General features: G+C 40.0%; 1 protein-coding gene and 1 pseudogene across 2 annotated transcripts in view; both read right to left on the reverse strand.

Annotated features, from left to right (window-relative positions):
- MAGI2 (membrane associated guanylate kinase, WW and PDZ domain containing 2) overlaps window positions 1-20,572 on the reverse strand; it is a 1,245,024-nt gene that overhangs the window by 155,835 nt on the left and 1,068,617 nt on the right. For both annotated transcript variants that reach the window (XM_048212921.2, XM_048212920.2), the window contains exons 11-12: window positions 10,392-10,423; window positions 3,700-3,889 (exon numbers count right to left, since the gene is read on the reverse strand). In XM_048212921.2, coding sequence (XP_048068878.1) covers window positions 3,700-3,889; window positions 10,392-10,423 — 222 coding nt within the window. The remainder of the gene's footprint in view (window positions 1-3,699; window positions 3,890-10,391; window positions 10,424-20,572) is intronic.
- Window positions 10,985-11,581, reverse strand: LOC125281090 (60S ribosomal protein L17-like; annotated as a pseudogene).

Raw genomic sequence — 20,572 nt, forward strand, 5'->3', positions numbered from 1 at the left:
TTTTCCAATAAGGACTAATGAGATTTTTGATAATTAGAAGATATTGAACACATGACATTCTCCTGATTAAACAGCAATTTTGCCCATGGAATGAGAAACTATTGGTCTAATTGTCTAATTACATTGAAATTGTTGTCTATATTTACCATACAATTTCTCAGGTTGAAATTCTGATATGACCTGCTGGGTTGTGTCATGCAGTTTTATTCAGGAATTGTCCTTCTCGGTGTTTGTGTCTTTGATTTCAGTAGGTTAGTACAAGTGGGATTTATTTCTCATGATTTTTTTTTTTCTTGTGGAGTGTCCAGCAGAGTCCTAGACACATGTTGCATGTCTCATACATTCTTGTTGATTGACGTGGAGCAGGGAGGTGCTGCCTCTAGGCACTCTGCCTGTTGCTCTGAAATTGGAAGCATCACCCTGCCCGCTGGAAGAATCTTCATTCTCTTTCTTTGGTTCCATCACATCCTAAGATCTCATGAAGATGGGAGGCATTTCCAGCTTCTCTCTCATAGGCTCACACCGTCATGTTCTGTTTCATGTGGTTCTAGCATCCTACGGTTGTCTTTGTTTGTTTAAAATCACTACATTTTTTTTCAGGAACACATCTTTATTAAGACGTCCCGTGCATGCGCATTAAAATGTCAGCATAATCTAATTATGAGCCAAATGAGGCACAGCAGCATTTACATCATTTGATAAATTTCCATCATTTGCAGGGGACTGGTGACTTGAATCCAAATACTTCCTGACAGCCTCGATTTAACAAACATTCTGTAGCTCTGTACAGCAGAAGCTTGTGGGTGGAGGTACATTCTTTCTTTTTAGTTACTGCAACCCAGTTTTGAATGTGAACGCAAAATCTCTTTAGCGTTAGACGCGGTTGTAAGGGAAGATACCATGAAATTGCTATAGGCCAGGGAAAATGTCAAAGAGCTTGGCTTAGACAAGCTCTGGTTGGGATTCCCTTCCATACTTTCCCTGGTCCCCATGGATTTTTCTCCCAGGAAAAAGTTTTTGGGGACACAAGGATAAACAGAGTGAAGCCTAAATGTTATGCATGTGATTCAAAGGAATAAGGCATGGCTCACATCAAAATTTTGAATATGGTTCCTCTGTACGGATGCACATATTCCATGATCATTAAAAAAAACCTATTGGAAGATGATGAGAAATACACTAAACTTTCCCCCAATTCATTAAAAAAATGTTTTCTGGCATTCCAAACATGTAAGTGAGAGAATGAAACTTTTTCATAATTGGAAACAGGGAACAGAGAGAGGGCAAAGGGCGGCTTTGTTTTTTCTAGACACCTGCATGTCCACAAGCAGAATGAACTGATCGGCTATCCTGAGACCTGAGAAAGTAGCCCTGTGCTTGTTTGGTTTCCTTAATCTTCAGGGTAGAGCTTTGCTTCCCCTGACATGATTTCCCTGTTTCTTTCACACTCCATTTAGTGTTATGAAATAACATGATAGAAAAGCAAAGGATGGGAAAGGAAATGAGCTTGCCCTCTTTTGCCTCCTAAGACTTGTGACCCTGAAAACATTGCTGTGACCTCAGAAACATTAGAGAGCCGACCAAAACATGAAGGGGGGACACCATTAGAGCAGAGGCAGCAGTGGCAACCGTGGGGCACGGATGGGGCGGAGGTGGCTGGGGTGGGAGTCAGGCTGTTGGTTGTTGGCGTGGCTGTGGAAGCACAGGGGATAAACAGCTCCCAGGGGAGGGCTGAAAAAGAAAGGTATGGGAGGTTAAGGTGGATTGGTTTGCTTGGATTGTTACAGGTGAGCAGTGGAAAGGCAATGAACAGAAACAGCATCGCAGGGGCTGGAGAAAGAAATCAGAATTCTTTTTGAGTTGAAAAGAAGGTCATGTGCAATTCCTGCTCAGAAACTGAGGGCACCACGGTATCAGACACCATGAAGGTAGGGTGGGGTAAATGCCAACATTGCCTTTGTCCCAAATATGAAAGCCTCACATTGGTTAGGAAACTACAAAAGAATGAGAGCAAATGATTAATGAAGAGACAGAAATGGGAGGAAGCATCTCTTGAAGCTCCTAAAAGTAACCGGAAGTTTAAACGACCCAAGAACATGACAATATTTTCATCCTGCAATGCATTTCCAACCTCCAAATTCGAACTTCTACTGTATCTCGATATCTACACCTGCTTACACTTATTCTTAGTTGCCCATTTAAATTTGTAAGAGCACGAATTTGTAAGACCTATTACTCATTCTTGGTATCTCTCCACAGCACTGAGAGTAAAGTGGGTATTCAAGAGATACTTGGATTTTGAAGCAGAAAAGGTATTAAGCATTGTGTTCAAATCTTTTCAATTTTTTTTGTTGTTGTTGTTTACTGGGCATCAATACCCTAAATGCACACCCTACATTTACAGCTAAATATACTACTTTGTTCTTACTCTATCACAGCAAAGACACTCTAACAATACAATCCTTTAAAGACATTCCAGTTGTTCAGCCAGAAGGGGAATGATGAACTACAGTAGCCCTGTCATAGCTGATTATTTAAAATAAAGGTGTGTATGGGGGGGTTCATTTTGATGAAAATGATTTCTCAATGCCTGCCCTGCTGTCCTAACTATTTTATCAATGAAAATTGCCTTTACAGAGGATTGTAGAGGATGGGGAAAAGGTATTATGTCTCCTCTTCCCCTTACCAGTTGGGTGCATAATTCTCAGCCCCTGAGCTCATAAAGAATAAACAGATTTCAGATCCTCAGTGGTTACACACAATTTAAAACTTGCTATTCATGTTTCAGATGATAAAGCTGGAGAGAAGACATTGGCGGAACACAGAGACAAAAGAAATCAGCAGACTGTAAAAGGGAGCGCAGGGGACCAAACACTTCTCACTAGGCTCGGTTTCTTGATCCATTTACTTAGGTTCATATTATACTGTGTATTTCTCTCATAGATTATACATTCATGCCATTAAGATTCCTGGCCTCTAACATTTGGAAGAGATGACCTGTCAGATGGTGGAAAGAGGCGCGAGGAACATATATGCAATATTCAAAACCTTTGTTTTCTAATATTTATAAAGTGCAATGAAATAATTTTAGAGGACCTTCAAATAGGATGACAAGTGCATACACGATATTTTGTTTTATGACTGAATGGGCCCCACTGCATTAAAGGGGCCCCACTGTGTTAAATGAGAAGCAGAAGTTTTAGGTAGTAATGATTGGCACCTGGCTCTCTGCTCGTTTCAGAACCATTACTTTCATGATTGTGAGTTGGAAGGACTTGGCTAACGTTTACTCATGGCCCTAAACTCTTCAATGATTGCATTCAAGAAAAAAAAATCGAAGCTGCAGACTCAAGATCAGATTACACATAAAAATCCCAAACATTTATCTTATTATTTGGTGACTTAAACAAAACTATCCACCTCTTCCTCCGCCCCTCCCCCATCCTACCCACCAAATATATTCCTGATTTTCCTCAGGGGCTTAGAGGGGAAACAGTAGGAAATAAAATATAAAACCAAAAGATATAAGCTTTTTTTTTTTTTTTTTAAAGTAAAGTTTAGATCAGCAGGCTCTACTTTTGAGAGACGTTTTGAACCTCAAAATATAAAATCATGCCAGATCATCTCAGCTTCAATATATCTCTTGGCAGGGCTTCAGCTATTATTAATGTACCCTTGTTTTATGTGGCTTTCACTTACGCCTACTTTCATAAATCGCTCTAGATTTCTCGTAGAGCTCGTATGGGTCAGGCTTCCTTGGGTCAAAGGCCTCTGTTGAGTCAGGAAAGGAAGTCCTGTGAAGAGCGGGTGGACCCGGCAGGTTCTGCGGTATGGCCGGAGCAGATAAACTCGTTTGAGGACTGCCTTGATTCTCCCAGCGGTCCATTATCTGGAAAACAAAAGAGAACAGAAGATGGCTGAATCCTTCCTTGTCACATACCATGACCCTCACTCTCCTGGCCTGTGTGGACTTTCCTTAGTTAGACCTTCTTGCCCTGTGGCCGTTTCTTCGGTGAACCATTTACAACTCGGGAATAAGTGTGAGAAAAGCTTCTGTGTCTCTGTATTGAAGTACTGTAGACGGTACTCGGCACGAGTGGTGCCTGACTTTTGAGTGCAAACGTATATAACCTTGTCACCCACTGCTGGTAGTCTCCAGCAAATCACTTAATCTCTCTGTGTGTTTTTTCCTCCTACACAAGGAAGAACCTGGGTCTCAAGATAACTTTATACCTAGGAGTGTAGAAATGTGCAGAACTGGCCCTGATACATTTCGCCATTTTTACTAAAACAGAAGAGAATAAAGTAGTCTCCACATATTCTTTTGACACCTACGCATATCCCAGTAATCTCCTATACCTGAGCATTCGGTCACTTTCCTTACAGCTTGAAGTAATAACGCAACCATCTGGGATTTATGAATTGTTCAGTCTTCTGTGAAGCCTCATTTACTGCCGATCTGGCAGTTTCTTCCCCAAAATGCTACTGCTGAAGTTGCTACCACCACAATTTATTAAATATCTCTAGATATCTCTAGAATGCTTCCCAGTTTACCGTGTTTTCTCACACACAGTACCTTCTCTGATCCGCACCATGGCCCCGTGAGGTAGATAAGGCGGGGACTAATATCCTTTTATCAAGTAGAAAGCCGGATTAACTGAGACCACCTGTTGGTCCCACCAACTTCACCTTCATTCAATAGTCAACTGATTCAAACTCGTCTGCTTTGAATAAACCTGCTCTGTGTAAAACTTAGATCAGGTTATCCTTTTGTCTAAAATTCTGCATTGGGTCAGCATGGTCTTCAGGCTAAAGGCTAAACTCCCCGCTGGGGCATTAGTGGCTCTCCCTGACCCACTTTCTGCTCACTGTTGTCATACTCGCTAATGGTCTCACCCCTCATTCCCCAGGATCCGTCAGATTCTCTCCTCCCTCTGAGCCTTTATGGACTTTCTTAATTTCTCCTTCTACCTGCAGAGTTTACCCATTTTCCACTTTTTCACCTCCCCTCCTCCCTTTACCTGGGAGCTAGGAGACTCAGATAAGATGTCTCTTCTGGAAGGCCTTTGCTGACCATTCCTGAACTGGTTACATGTCCCTCCTGGATGCTCCCACAGCACCTCTATCTAACCCCTCACCCCCAATACTCATGATACTTAACGATACTGGCAGGTCTTCCTATGTCTCCTCAAATAGAACCTGCTGGGGACAGAGTCTCCCTCATTGTTTATTACCGACACATGGTAAGCTCAGAAAACGTTAATTTAGTGAATGAATGAAATCATCAATAAAATGTGTTCAGCTGTTCTTTCCCCACCCCCCAATCTGGCTGACTCATCACTGCTCTTTTTTAAAAAACACACAAACAAACTAGCTTTGCTACACACGGTTTTGAGCTGGCAGGATTATAACTTTCTGTCCCCTACTGACCTGCCCTACTTTGGTTTCCATGCTGGCTATATCTCCGTTAGGGCTCCTACACCAGCTCTGATTTGTCAATTATAAATATTTTAAAGTTGGAGGGAATGTGAGGTACTATGTACCACGCATGTCACCTTATAAAACAAAGTTCCCTGTGACTCGCTTACCTACCTGGGGCTGTGGCAGGTGTCGAGTGAGCCAGCAAACTATAAAGAAATGGGTCACTGACCTGTCTCTCAGTAAGACTGATATTATGGTCTGAATGTTTGGGTCCCCTCGCAATTTTATATGTTAAAATTCTAACACCCAAGGTGATGGTACTAGGAGGTGGGACCTTTGGGGGGCGATTAGGTCACAAAGGTGGAGCCCTCACGAATGGGATGAGTGCCTTTATAAAGGGGACTCAGAGTGCTGAACACCCTTCTGTTAGGTGAGGTTACAGAGACAAGACGGCTGTCTAGGAAGTGGGCTCTCACCAGACGCGGGCTGCCAGCATCTTGGTCTTGGACTTCCAGCCTCCAGAACTTTGAGGAATAATCTGCTATTGTGTAGAAGCCACCCAGGCTCTGGTACAGCAGTCTGAAGGGACTAAGACAATTGGCTTCATTTTCATTTGTTTTCTGTATGGGCTACTGACCAAGATTTCATTTGAACAAAGTTTCTATACATAATGAGGATGGAAAATCCCTAGTTGAGCTCAATTCCCTAATATTAAACATAATCTCAAAAGCACAAAAAGGTCCAGCAGCTGTCAGGAGCAGACCCCGGGTCAACCCAATCTGTAACTCTAACAGGAGTGCTTTTTACAATAATACATTGAGGGAAATAACTGGCAAAATTTGCTAGAATTTCGCTAATATTCTGCTCAGTGGACCTTTTGCTCCCACTTAGTAAAAATCTGCACCTCATAATTCATTTGATAGCAAAATTCATCTAGGAAGCCATTCTGGGTTTCTTTGGTCATCCCTTCTGTGTCTTTGTTATGATGAGAAGACCCATGTTTGTGGCTACAGTCATAGCCTTTTTTAATTTTTCACTTAAAGTGACTGGCTTTAGGCACCATGCAGATACACTGTGGCTATGACTTTCTCCCTTCTGTTTCCAAACAGAAGATACTAAATTCTAAACGGTAAATAAATTATATATGTGGACTGAGTAGCTGTAGAATCCCACTTGTCATCAGAGGGCTTCAGCAAATGTCTATTTCTTTCACGCATCTTCTACTAGGGGTGAGGTGATATCCACATAGGTCTTGATGGTGTATGTACTGTTCGTGTGTAGTCATTGGAGCAAACATGCTTCAGGTGAAATATTAGTATTTCTAAAAAACATTCTTAAAACTACAGAACAAATAAGGCTTTGGGCACTGCTGGGATGGTTACTGAGGCAGAGTGACAAATTCTGTAATTTCTATAGCACAGAAACAGGGGACTTAGACAAGAGTCCGGTTGATGCTTAGTAAAGCATTCGCAACATCTTGCTGTGACATTCAACAACCCTTGAGTCACTCTGTCAGGCTTTCTTAAAAGACTGTAGAGCAGAAAATCACTGCGTTCATGAAATTACTGAAGCAGCAGACTTGCAGTCCTATACCTCCCCACCCCCACACTGAGTTATTTGTTGGCTTCAACCCCAAAGACCATGGCACAAACCGCCTGCCCTGGGGTCAGAAGTCACCCCCGTTCACTGGGGCTGGTGTGCTGATCTGACAGCATCTTTTGAAGGGTGCAATTTGTTGACTTCCTACTTTCTTAGATAACGTGGTCTCTGGACTCCTGCTTTCCAGCTGGGACACTTTGCTCACTAGTTCCTCTCAACCTTCTTTTTTTTTTTTTTTTTTTTAAGATTTTTTATTTATTAATTTGACATAGATAGAGACAGCCAGCGAGAGAGGGAACACAAGCAGGGGAAGTGGGAGAGGAAGAAGCAGGCTCATAGCAGAGGAGCCCGATGTGGGGCTCGATCCCATAATGCTGGGATCACGCCCTGAGCCGAAGGCAGACGCTTAACCGCTGTGCCACCCAGGCACCCCCCCCCCAACCTTCTTGAACGCCCTAGATTCTGATCCTGTCCTGTTGCCCAGGCCCATGGATCTCACTTGTTCCACCTAGTGTTTGCCTGACTTTGGCCTCTCTAGAGTTGTGCTCCTCCCAGACATTTACCTCTCACAGGCTTCTGAATGGGCCTTGTACAGTGCCAGTGGTGTCCATACCTAGGCATCTCACTAGGGTAAGGAAAAATGGACATGAGGCTGTTTTCAGTGTCTGAGAGAAACCTTGTATCTCTGCTGGCCTTGGTGAATGAATGAATGCCTGACTGTATGAAGGTATAGTCACTGAATTATCAGCAGACACAGTGCACATACAGTCCACAACAGGGACTCAAATGGTAAAACAGGAAAACCCAATCATGATGTGGTTAATTTTTTTACCCCCTTCTGATCGAGGGGGCACACTGCAAGTTGAGAACTTGTGAATAAGGGAGCGCCCCACCTCCCATGAAGTACTCTATTGAGAAACTGTTTGCTTCCTATAGAAGCTGGAATAGTCTAAATGCACCCTCTCACTACTCTAGGGCAGGGCTGGGATACGAAGGGATTTGGTTTGAATCTGTACTTGAAGAACGAACTTGGATCCCTTCCAGATGGACAGCATGAGAACTCACTACAATTAGTATACTACTTGTTACAAAGGAAACGACTATCTCAATGTGGATTAGCTTAAGATGTAGATCAGTAGGACAGAAGAGGTCAGAAAGTGACACAGGACCAGGAGGAAGAGAGATCTCACTCAGGATAACATTTCCTTATCCTGACTACAGATGTCATCAATCCTCAGAGGAGAGAGTCTATAAATCCATATACTGTGGGAATATATTTATATATCTGTTTAGATGACTACTTCAGCAAACTGTGCTCATTTTACAGAGTCATTAATTTATTAAGGTTTCATGTATGGAGGGTCTGCTTTCTAGGATGACAGTACTTTATATTTTTGAGCTCAATATGTATAGGCACTGTTTTAAGCAACTTATATGGACTAATTGATAGACTCTTCATGATGACTGTATGAGTGGGGTACTATTATTGTTCCCATTTTACAGTTAGACTTGAGATACTGACAACTTAAGTGGCTAATTGAAGGTCACTAAGGAGAAGCAGCAAAGTTTGAACCCAGGCAGTATGCCTTCAGAGCCTGCGCCCCAGAACGTGTCTCATACTACTTCTCATGACAGTCCTTAGTCTAAAGAGCTTCTGGAGGACACATGGAGGACCTTAAGTCTGACAGTCCTATATCCTCACAGTCTAGAACCTGCAAGTCCACGCCTTAGCTTTTGTAGGGATGTGTGGGTTCAGGATTAATTGTAAATTGAGTTCTATAAAACCTTCTTTGGAATTATTGACTATGGATGTAATTACTATAATGACAGAAAATGCTGTAATTATGCCAAATGGCATGATTTGTGTAAATGTGGTACACATGAGGAAATCACTAAATTGCATAATTGTAGCACATGATGAAGTTGCAAGGTTCCTTGTTAGATAAAGATGTGTATAACCACAGAGCACAGATTAACTTTGGCGATGAAAGGCAGAAATTATTTAAATTTTGGCCAAGATAAAACAAATTTCATTTTAAACATTTTAAAACCACCTCTTTTCAAACCATGCACATCACTAAATGGTTTACTAAACCCAAAACGGTCCAGTTTCCGCATCTGATATTCTCTGTGGACCAGATGAGACTGATCCTAAAGGAGGACATGCTTGGTGAGGCAGTTCTGCAGCTCTGACAGAGCAGTTCCTCTCCAGCTCCAGGTTTCCTTAGTCTCTTTGAGAGATACCTGGAGCTTGGGGATATGACAGGGCTCAGTAATACTTCACTTTCACATCTTCAAACCATTTCAAGGCATGTTATTTAATAAGGCAGTTATTGTACTTGAGAAGTATGCAGAATTATATTACCTCCCTTTATAAAATGAGAAAATCAAGCAGTTAAATATTCTCTCCGTAAAAGAAATAGGAGAAACATAAGTTAATCCAACAATTCCCTACTCACTGGCCAGAACTGGGGCGACTTTCATCTGAGCTGCTCAATGTGAGAGGGAAAAAAAGAAGTAGGAGGGAGAAGTGATTCCCTGAGTTTTGTTTTTGACTTGTATCACTTTGCTATAGTTCTTTTCTAGTTGGGGTTTTAGACATCCCAGGTAGGGTATGGTATTCTAGCCCATCATGAAACGGATCCCAGAAAACCAGCGTCCGCTTTGGGGTCTTGGGCAGTTACTAGTTTCACTCTAATGACAAGGAGACATAACTTCTAATTGTGAAGTCGACTTGGCCAACCTAGCCACATGAGATTATTAAAATCCATCAGCCTCCTATATTGGCATCAACATTTCAGGATGATTCATGAGGGAACGAGGCCCAGAGAGATTAGGTGATGGCAGAGAGCACCAGCTTCTGAAGGAGATGCAGACGTTGAGTGATTGCCAGGTTTGGTGGGATATGTATGTCTCCGCAAAATTCACACACACAGATTTAGCATATACATTAAAATGTACATATGAACATATAAATATATACAAAGCTAAGTTTTTTATGCACCAGATTTAATTTGTAGGTCAAGACCTCTATCATTTGCATTGTGTCTAAAAATTCCGCATTATAAAGGCTATAGTTATTCCTGAAGGGGAAAAACAAAAGGTTTCTACAGTACACCACACTGAATAGTGTTAATGCCCGTTTTCTAAATATTAAAAAAAACAGGAAGAATTGCCTTTACAGGAAAGTAAGACATGTTGTTTTTGTATTTGCGTGACAAATACAAAATAAAGGGACCCAGGATTTGTTCCTTTGATATCACAGAACCTCAGAGGTAAAAGAGATTTTGCAGTTACCCAATTAACTCTTATTTAATGGGATTGCAAAAATAACTAGAAATAAAGAAGGAAGCATAAGAATTCCAACTTACAGGCTTTGGAGTTTTCCATGGAGAAAAGAAACCTGTAATAAAGAAAACAATATTTGAACTTTGAAAATATAACCTGCTACCACTTATGGGTGGCATGATAGTAAGACAATTGCATTAATATTAATTAGTTAAATAGCAAACCATAAGGACAAAATATGCTGCCTGACAAAATATGCTACAGTTTTCTTCAAGGAGCCCAAATAATTTCATTGGAATTATGTTAATTATTCTAAGAATATTTCCTTATTTGACGGCTGAGGAGTCTGATGCACATAGACGGTAAAGTGTATGGCAACCGGTCAGCTGCTTTACAATATCTAAGACTGAGCCATTCTTCGGGATTTCCGTGTCATGGCCACAGCTGGAGAATGGGGGAGTGTGGCAGGATGGGAGGAGGAGAGAGGGAGGGAGGGACAGAGAGAATATAGACAGAAATTAAATTCTTCACGGTAAATACCTTTGCTTAGTATAAAAATAATTCTGCTTTGTGTACTTTCTTTATGTGGTTAAAAAGCAATCAACAAGCCTTCATGAGTCCTACATTTTTTTTTTCTTCTGTTTTTACTTTCATTTGCATTTACTTTATGCAGAATTTACTCCTGGGCCGTAAGTTTTTGTTTCTTCACTTTCTTCTGGGGTTATCTTTTTCTTCTGTGCAACTTCCTCTTCTGGTTTAGGGACAGACTGCTCTTTTTCAGTAAGGATCCTCTCCATGTGGCAGGGAGGGCTCACGTCTGGGTTATCTGACCACAAGCCCTGTAAGTTCCACGCTGCGTCTGGGGGCTTTGTTCATCTGGATGTGCTCAACGACCAGAGAACCCACATCTAAAGCAGCATTGCTGTCCGCATTATTAAGCATGTGCAGTAAAAATTCAGCCCTCTTTTTGGGTCACTGACCCTGTGTGCAGCCCCACTGTTTGGCCCGGGCACAGCTACCACCTCCACCAGCGTGGTGACAGAATGTCACACTTGGCTTCTGCAGAGGGGCATCCTTCAGATACTTGGTGGCTTTTTGGATCTGCAGACCCTTGATGCGGAGGCAAACAGTTTCACATGTGGTTCTTAAAGTGAACATGAAGATTTGAACCCCTTGATTTGCACGATTTTGTAGGGTTTTCTGGGTCAAGTGAATAGCGAACCATTTTCAGAGATCACCTCAGGCCGCTTACGGAAGAGCTCATTAGTCCTCAATTTAAAAATAATGTCTATACCTATATCATGAATCAGATTCTAGTGTATAAAAGCATAACTCTTTGGGGACTGTTCTCCCACGGAGACCTTCTCTGAGCAGGTATCTATCTATTATGTTAGTGCCAGCAATGTTGTGCATGAAGCAGCAGCCCAACTGCTCATGAATTGAGTGACTCGTGTGTCAGCAAAGGCATACTTTTTTTTTTCTCAATTTACTGAGCAACTTTTATGATTACAAATGGTATGGAGAGTGGACTGTCTGTTGTGATCCAAATGACCATTTAGATAATGAAAAGCAAAAGACAGATTAATTCCCTTTCCTTTGTTTCTTTTATTATTATCATCATACGGTATCAGTTTTTTTAAAAAGTAGTAAAAACAAGCTTAAAAATAATGATGGGGGGGTGGCTGACCTGTACTGGCCCCAGTAAGCCAAAACAGAATAATTTTGCTCATGTTAATGTTAGTTGGTATCTGGAAAATGCCCACTAAAAGTGAAATATTGAAAATAAGCCACATACTGTGTGTGTATCACCTTAAAAACTGGGACTCCTATGAAATGGTAATAGTTGAAAACTGTACCCCATTTATAGGAAATTTCTGAGGAAATCTGGACACACAATTCTCTAGATGCGTAAGCAATCCCCTTCAGGCATGGCGTAAATACTAACTGTACCTCAATGCGTGCTGTGAAGACTTGATGCTTCATTTTATGCAAAGAGGGAAGGTATGTAACCTATCAGGTTTCTCAGCTTCCTTGGGAACCCAGAGTAAATCTGATGCTCAATTGTCATAACCATCCTACTTAAGGAGATGAGCAGAATCAGCTCATTTTACATAGCCTGTAAGTTCTTACCTCTCTTTCCAACTAATGAAAAAAATTCTGTTTTACATGTGGTTTGATTATAACTTAATTATAAGGATCTAATCCCTTTTTTTTTGGAAGCAACTGAGAGTAAAAATTACAGATAAATAGATATATTTGTCTCCTTGACTTACTCTGTAAAAATGCCAACAAAAACAAATTGACCGCTAAGTCAGCAGTGAAAAAAAAACAAAAAAAACCAAACCAAACCCAAAAAACCCAAAAACCCTGTAACCTATTGGCCAATTAACTATTATTTTCAGTGAAGGATAAAATTTATTTGTTGATTTATGGAATTGCCAGCAACAGGTCTTCTGCAAAAGATGTCATGTGTATATTCTTACAATGTCAAAACATTCAATTATTTCCTCGGCTTTCTTTGCTTCCTCACCTTCTTCCTGGAGCACCAGAACAGATTTTGAGTATTTGCTGTTTTACATTTGCAAGGTGAGGGAGTTTCTTAGACTTTGATACAAATACATTGAAAATGGTCGCACCATTATGGAGCTCTCGCCTCCGCATGGGACATTACGCTAAAAGATGATTATTCCTCTGCTGGAAAATGTGTAATCATCTGACCTCTCAGCTGGTCTGGTGCCAGAACTAAAATGGCATAAGAGGACCACTGGTCAAGACCAGAAAAGGAGAGAGGGATGTTTAACGTGACCACCTTTCATCAGAGGTACTTTGGCTTCCCATTCTTTTAAGGCTGTTCCATTTTGTCTGACCTCAGACCACTGGTGTGACCCAGGACTTCTTTCCTGCTCCTATTATGGCAGTTTCTGGAATATTTCTAATGCTGAGTTGTGCCGCAGAGCCTTCAGTCTGAAGCAATAGTTAGCCTTTTTGAGACATTGTCTAAAAGAGGCTGGTTGCTAGGGAGTAAGTAATTTCAGGTAGTCAGAAATAGTGTCAGAATAGACTTCCCCAAATTACCAATAACTTATGTGGCCCTTTGTGTTTTTTTGGCCAATTATCAATAATACTATAAACATTTAATGATAAATAGGAAACATCTATATTGAATATACTCGATTTGGTTTGATTAAGCCAGAAGGTCAAGTTTTCTACATGATTAAACTCCCACTTCCTGTTCAACTACAGAAGAGCTACAGAAATGCTCTAAGCGTGTGGACCAAACTCCTAGATACTCTAAATGTACAATTCTTTTTGTAGGATGGCCCCTCTTGGAAACCAAGTTTATTCCAATTAATATTTAAATAAAAACACCAAAAACAAAGGAAAAACATTTAAATCCTTATGTCTGTAATTTTTCCTTTTCTGGAATCTTTCTAGTTGGGGATAGATCACAGAAGCAAGATAAGTTTGGTTTGCTCAGAGTATTACTTGGGTTTCCCATCACCCATCTCCATAAGGAAACAGAACAAGGATCTAGATAACATTTTTTTAATCCTTTCAGAGCTATGAACCTAGTTCATAGAAAAAAAGTATTTCTTTAAAATAATAGTAACATCATCTTTATGTAGTTTATTTCTGGCCTTTATTTCCCCTACTTCTATAGAAAGTGGTATATTATATTCCCTTGTGGGTAGAAAATTTCTTTATGTGACCCATGTTTTCCATATTAATCATTTATTTGTATATGTGTGCACACAAATACAAACATATTTTTTTAATCCTTACTCTTAGGATAACAAAAGTGAAAGACCTTAAAGTACAGTTATAAGCTAACAAACCATAAGCAGGGACATAAAAGGAAAAAAAAAATTAGAGAATAAAGGGGAAAATTTAGACGTAGCTAATGAGAAAATTTAGATACATTTAATATGAAGCTCAAAGTGGAATTAGATTTCTAAAATCTGTCTTCATTAGAAATAAAACTAAAATAAAATTTTAATTCTGCACCTAAAACCACAGTGAAATAGACAGAGAAACAGAAGCCCAGTGCGAAGAGCTTAGACAAGAAATCCCAGTACTTGAAAATGGGAGAGAAGACAACACTGATTTCATATTGAAACTGGAATTGAATTCTACATGTCAATAAATACAACTTTTAGTAAGCTATAGGAAGATGGTTGTCAGATAAAACACAATATGCTCAGTTAAATTGGAATTTCAGATAAAGAATGAATGATGTATTTTAGTATAATATGACCTGTATACTGCATGAGATATATGTTATATAGGACATCCTTGTACAAAAAAAATTTTTTTGTTGTTTATCTGAAATTCAATTTAAATGGGAATTCTGTTTGTTTGTTTGTTTGTGAGAGAGAGAGAGAGCACGCACATATAAGTGGGGCGGGGGGGGGGGGGCAGAGGAAAAGGGAGAGAGAGAATCTTAAGCAGGCTCTACAGCCAGCATGAAGCTCAATCTCACAACCCTGAGAACATGACCTGAACTAAAATCAAGAGTCAGACGCTTAAGGGACTGAGCCACCCAGGCACCCCTGAATTCTGTTTTGTTTTTTGTTTTTTTTTCTAAATCTGAACACCCTATCAGGGGAACATTTTATGTAAGTCCATTTAAAAACAAAAACACAATCGTAATGTCTACTGCAGGTTAATATCTCATTCAATTAAGTAAGAAACCCAGAAATTACTTAGCATTTCCTTTTCTTGCACCCCCTTCAATGCTTCATTGTTAGGGATCTTGCCTTAGGGGAATATCAGAACATTCCATTTGCTATGTAGATTATTGGCTTCTGCTGGTTGTCTGTCTGTCAGCAGCCTTAACGGAGGCCTCTCCTCATGTGATGCAGAACTCTATGGCCAATGTGAGCGTCACAAAGGACCGTTTTCCAATTGCTTGATGACTGGTTAGCAACATTGTCTTGTCCCAAGAGTAATGTTCCACAAAGCGGCTCTTTTCAAAACCTGCTTCTGACGTATGAGACCCAGAATGAAAAAATACCACTATATATACAGTAGCTCTGAAGGCGAGCCCCTTTCTAGTGTGTGTTTGTAAGTTGTTTGGCGAGACTTTTAATTATTTATTTTCAGCCGGCAACAACATGATGAACTTTTAAAAATCACCCCAGTTTGAATAAGAGATCAAAACATAACGAGGAGCAACTTAGATCAGGGAGTTCCATGATGATATCTTCGATCTGCAATAATGCCAAAGCAATTTTTTCCCCCAGATTTCTAGAAATTTCCTCAAACAGAAATAAATCTTTCAATATGTCTCTATACTCCATTTGATAGACTGAACTTCCATTTGCAGAAGGTGAAATGGGTTCTCCTTCAACTGAAGTACTTTGTACAACGTATGACTCTGGTTTTGGAGATTATCATTACAGCTTCGTGTATTTTATAGGGAGTTCTACAGTTACTAAAAATGATAGAGATGCAGGGGAAATGTTTTATATTTCTCTTTTTCTTTAAGCAATAGAAAAGAAGTAGGAGGCACTTTGAAATAAAAACCTGTTTCCCTGCAGATGTCCACACCCTGGTTTATTAAGAGCTGTGTTCTGTTTTCCTTAAGAAAGAAGGAAGATAGAATAATGTGAATGTACTTAGCACTACTGAGCCTGTCCACTTAAATATGATTAACATGGCAAATTTCATGTTGTGTCTATTTCACCATTAAAAAGAAAGAAAGAAAGAAAGAAAGAAAGAAAGAAAGAAAGAAAGAAAGAGAAAGCCATAAAAGAGGGAAAAGAAGAAAAGCAGAACAAAAGTATGTTCATACTGTCTGAATGTGAGAGAGAATAAAAGACTAAGAAAGAGAATTCCTTTTTTAGTTTCTCTGGTATCCTGCTGGAGGACAGGAAACTCACCTGGACACCCACACAGACCCTTCCACCTCTAAAGTTATCCTTTCTCATAAAGGATTAGAGGCAATAAAGGAAACCCATGTTCTTACTACATTTCTGAAAATATTTCAGGGACTGTTAGAAAGTCTTCCAATAGGGGAAATTTTTTCTTTTTTCTTTTCTTTTTTTTTTTTTTTTTTTGAAGTTTCCCAAAGGGGGAAAAAGCCCCAGGGTTTTTTAGAATCTCTTGTTAGGGCTAATTTGAGGGAGAAAAATACCACTAATAAAGTTAATCTTTAATTTAAGGATTCTCCCATTATCTCACAGTCTGGCAAATTTTCCATCAAAAATTCAGCCTTTGGTAAATGTAAGCCAGCAGGGTAATGAGCTAATTTCCATTAAAAGTAGTTCAATATTATTCACTTTTTTCCTGGGTTTTGACTGATTCATGTATGTCTTATTAAAATTCATTAAATGAGTTAAACCCTGCAGTTCCTTTAGATAATTTGTTTAAGCTATTCGAAGTCAGAAAGGGGTATTTTTTTTCTTAATGAAAGTGACCTGGGCCAAAAACAAAACAAAACAAAACAAAAAACCCCACCACAAAACGACCCAATCTTTCCATTACACGAGTATGGAAGATATACTGTTGGTGGCAGTTCCCATACCTCCCATCACCGATTTTCAGCCAAGCACAATACTCAATTTACAAAGAAAAATTCAAATTGTTCGCCATCTTTGGCCAGAATCTGTTTTCACGTGGTAAGCTGAGGCTTTCTCAGCAATGCTTTAAAAATGATCCTTTCTGCATCTTTTAAATAAAAGTGTTTTTCTCATAAACACCGTAAAGCTGTTTTCGAATAACATTTTCCCCCTGGCTTTGTTCCTTATGGAGAGAGCAGTCTGACCGTTTAAAGTAATCCCAATGAGTATCTAGAAAGGATAAGTCTGCACATGTTGTCTTCTGATAAACTCAGCTACATAAAGGGTGTGTTCAAAATAAAGCAGGCCAGGTGAATAGCCTCGAACAGGAATAAAGGCCTGCAGGGAAAGAGGAAGAAGTGTGTCAGGGAAGCTAAAACTCAGAGTGAGGTGAGGCTTGCAGAACATATTAACAACCACAAAGGGGTTTTTCTTTATGTTCTGAACAAAACCAAGAGTGGTGAAGAGATAAACTGCTCTGTTTACAGCATGCTGTAAACAGCTGGCAAAGAAAATGTGGAAGGATAGCAATACTCGCAAATAGAAAATTTCAATTCTGAGAGTAATATTTTTTTTAAATGATGAATATAGAGCATCAAGTATTTTTTTTTTGAGAAACCCGTCTAGAAACATCTTTAAGTAATTTCAGAAAGATTAAATGTCTATTTCACTTTACATCAACATTAAATATTTATTGAGCTGTGGGTGTCTCACAAGCACCATAAATTCAATATAGTGAAAGTGGAACCCTGATCATGTCCCCCAAATCTTCTCTTCTGTGTTCCTCATTTTGGTAAATTTCACTTGCCCTTCTGAGTTTTAAAGACAGGGCCTGAAAGTCGTTCTTAACATCTCCCTTTCCCTCACTTCCTTATCACCAAACCCAATTTTACCTCCCAAATCTATTTCAGTGCACTTCTTTCCATCTCCACGGCTACCACTCTAATCCATACTCACCATCATCTACTGCCTGAATCGAAGCAATAGCCAATTTGCTGTTGTCACAGGATCTTATTATGCTTAAAATCCCTCAATGGATTCCCACTGAAGTTAGAATAAAACACAAAACCTATCAATTGGTCCCCACATACTATTCCCCAGAGGCCTCATGGGTCACTCCCCTTCACTCACTGGATTTCCTTGAATAAGCCAGACTTTTCTAACCACAGGGACTTTGCACAGGCTCCTTCATTCGCCCACCCTTTCTCACCCTCCACACAGTTATCTCAAATTCCTTCTTTAGGTGCCAACTTAACACCTCCTCACAGAAGATGTTCCTGACCTTTTATTTTATATCTTTTTTTAAAGATTTATTTATTTATTTGAGAGAGAGTGAATGAGCAGGGGAAGGGGCAGGAGAGGGAGAGAGAGAGAGAACCCTCAAGCAGACTTCCTGCTGAGCACAGACCCTGATGTGGGGCTTGATCCCAAGACGCCAACATCATGACCTAAGCCGAAGTCAATGGAGCCAATGGAGCCACCCAAGTGCCTCCTGACCTTTTATTTTAAATCAAAGCTATTATAATTTTTCATTGCATCCTGTAGTTTTCCTATATTTATAAAATTGTATTCATGTAATTATATTTGTGAAATTATTAGTTTAATGCCCATCTCCCCAACTAGAGTATAAATTCCATCAGGGGAGGGAATGTATTCCTAGTACTTTACACAATGCCTGACACAGAGTCAATGTTCCAATAGACACACCTGAAGGAATTGATCATAATGGTGAAGGGTGTGTGAGGAGGGTAGAAAGAAAGAGAGTTGTAAGATACTTAGGAAAACAGATGAGGCATCGTGATTTGTGGGGGGTGGGAGACGATATAAAGGAGAGGATGAAATCTATTATGACTTGTAGCTTGGGAACCTGGAGAGATGATGGTATCATTAGGTAAAGTAAGAAATACAGGAAAAGAGGCTTCTGTGAGTGGAGTATAGTGAAATGAGTTTGGGTGAAATGAGTTTGAGGTGCCTTTGAGAGTTTGGGTTCAGGTGAAGAAGTTTTGAGTGGTGGGCTCTATTGCCTGGTGATCAGCAGAAAACTCAGGATAAGAGGTGTAATGTGTCAGGTTAAACTTAAAATACTGTGCAGCATGAATGAACCCTCCTTAGAGTATGCAGAGGAATGAATAAAGTGCCTGAGAAGTAACAGAGAGCCAAGTAAAGAGGAAGTTTCCAAGAAGTAATAAATGGAAATACTCCTAAAACAAGGTTTTAAGTAGATCATCAAACAGGAGGGTCACTGGTGGCCTCTGTGGAAGCAGTTTAATTATTCTGAGGGGGCAGAAATCAGATTTCAGTGGGTCTGAATGAAGGGGAAGGGAGGAAGTGGAACCAAGAAATGGATATGGGGTTGAAGGGGTAATGTCACAGTGGTCCCACCCTCACTCCCACCAAAGGAAGATTTGGGGAAAGCATGCTTACATTCAGATGAGAAGGTATCTGAACAGAGATAGTCTGACGACTCAGGAGAAAAGGCGGTAATTGGTGAAATTATTTCATGAGGAGAGAGGATGGGATCTAGAGCACAAAAGGAGGAATTGACCTTGAGAGAGAAGGCGCATCGAAGTCCTCATCAAGAGGCTGGAGCAGATCTCTTGTGTGTGTGTGTGTGTGTGTGTGTGTGTGTGTGTGTGTGTGTGTGTGTGTATGTGAAATTCCCCAAGGTCTACCCATGGCGGTGGGGCGGTGGGGCAGGGGAAAGGACTGGGTGGGAGAATTTACTCACAGTGGTTGAAAGTGGCAAAATCAATGGGGGGTTTGTAGGGGTTCTGGTCATGCAGGGAGATTGGAGGAGAGAACAAAAATAACCCGTGTTCAGGGGTTGAGGCAAAGGCGTAAACAGAAAAACAATTCTGAGGCAATTATGCACACACAACATGGGATAAAACTGACTTGGGTTCCAGTCCCAGCTCCATCTCTCACTAGTAACATGACCTCATGTGTACACAAGAGAGCATCTACTACCAGGATTGGCTCTTAGCTCTGAGTGAGACCCTTAGTGGCTCACGCTGGAGTGACTGTGAGCAATCCCCTGATCTCTCTATGGCTCAGATTCCTTATTGGTAACAAAGTAAAGATAATGATAGGCATTATTTTAGTGAGAACTTTGTAATGCACTTTACATGTTATCGATACAAAATGGTGCACAGTTCCATTTAATGCTTTCAATGAATTTTAAATTCTTTTTCCACAAATTAGAGGTCTGTTTTTCAAAAAGGTGTTCAACAATTTATTGTCACAATAGGTGCATATTAATTTCTTAATTCTTTTAGGGTTTTTGCTCTTTTGAGCTTCCTTTCAAGTTCTTTTAGGCTGCCTTTTGCTATGTGGAGTATGGCTTGCTTTGATTTGCTTTAAACTATTTTTTTTGCCATAAACAAAGCAAACCGTTGTTCTCATCCCATTAGTTTTCTATCAATTTCCTACTGGTCTTAGCTAGAGGAGTAAGGCAGCCCACATTGACTTCACTCAACAGTCCTTATGCTCTAATATAAACTATACCCTTAGTTTGTAATGATTACACAATTATTCCCTTATGAATTGTTTCTAGCTTTGCATTTTCCTATAAGTATCTAATGGTTACATAGACTTAACCAATAAACTGGTTTTAATGCTCATCACAATTCACTTTATTCCACTATTTCTCCATTTTTGGATTTTGAATTTTGGTCCTCTGTTAGCATATGTCCTCAAATTTTTCA

This window comes from Ursus arctos, unplaced genomic scaffold (genome assembly GCF_023065955.2).
Source record: "Ursus arctos isolate Adak ecotype North America unplaced genomic scaffold, UrsArc2.0 scaffold_3, whole genome shotgun sequence".
NCBI classification, from domain to species: domain Eukaryota; kingdom Metazoa; phylum Chordata; class Mammalia; order Carnivora; family Ursidae; genus Ursus; species Ursus arctos.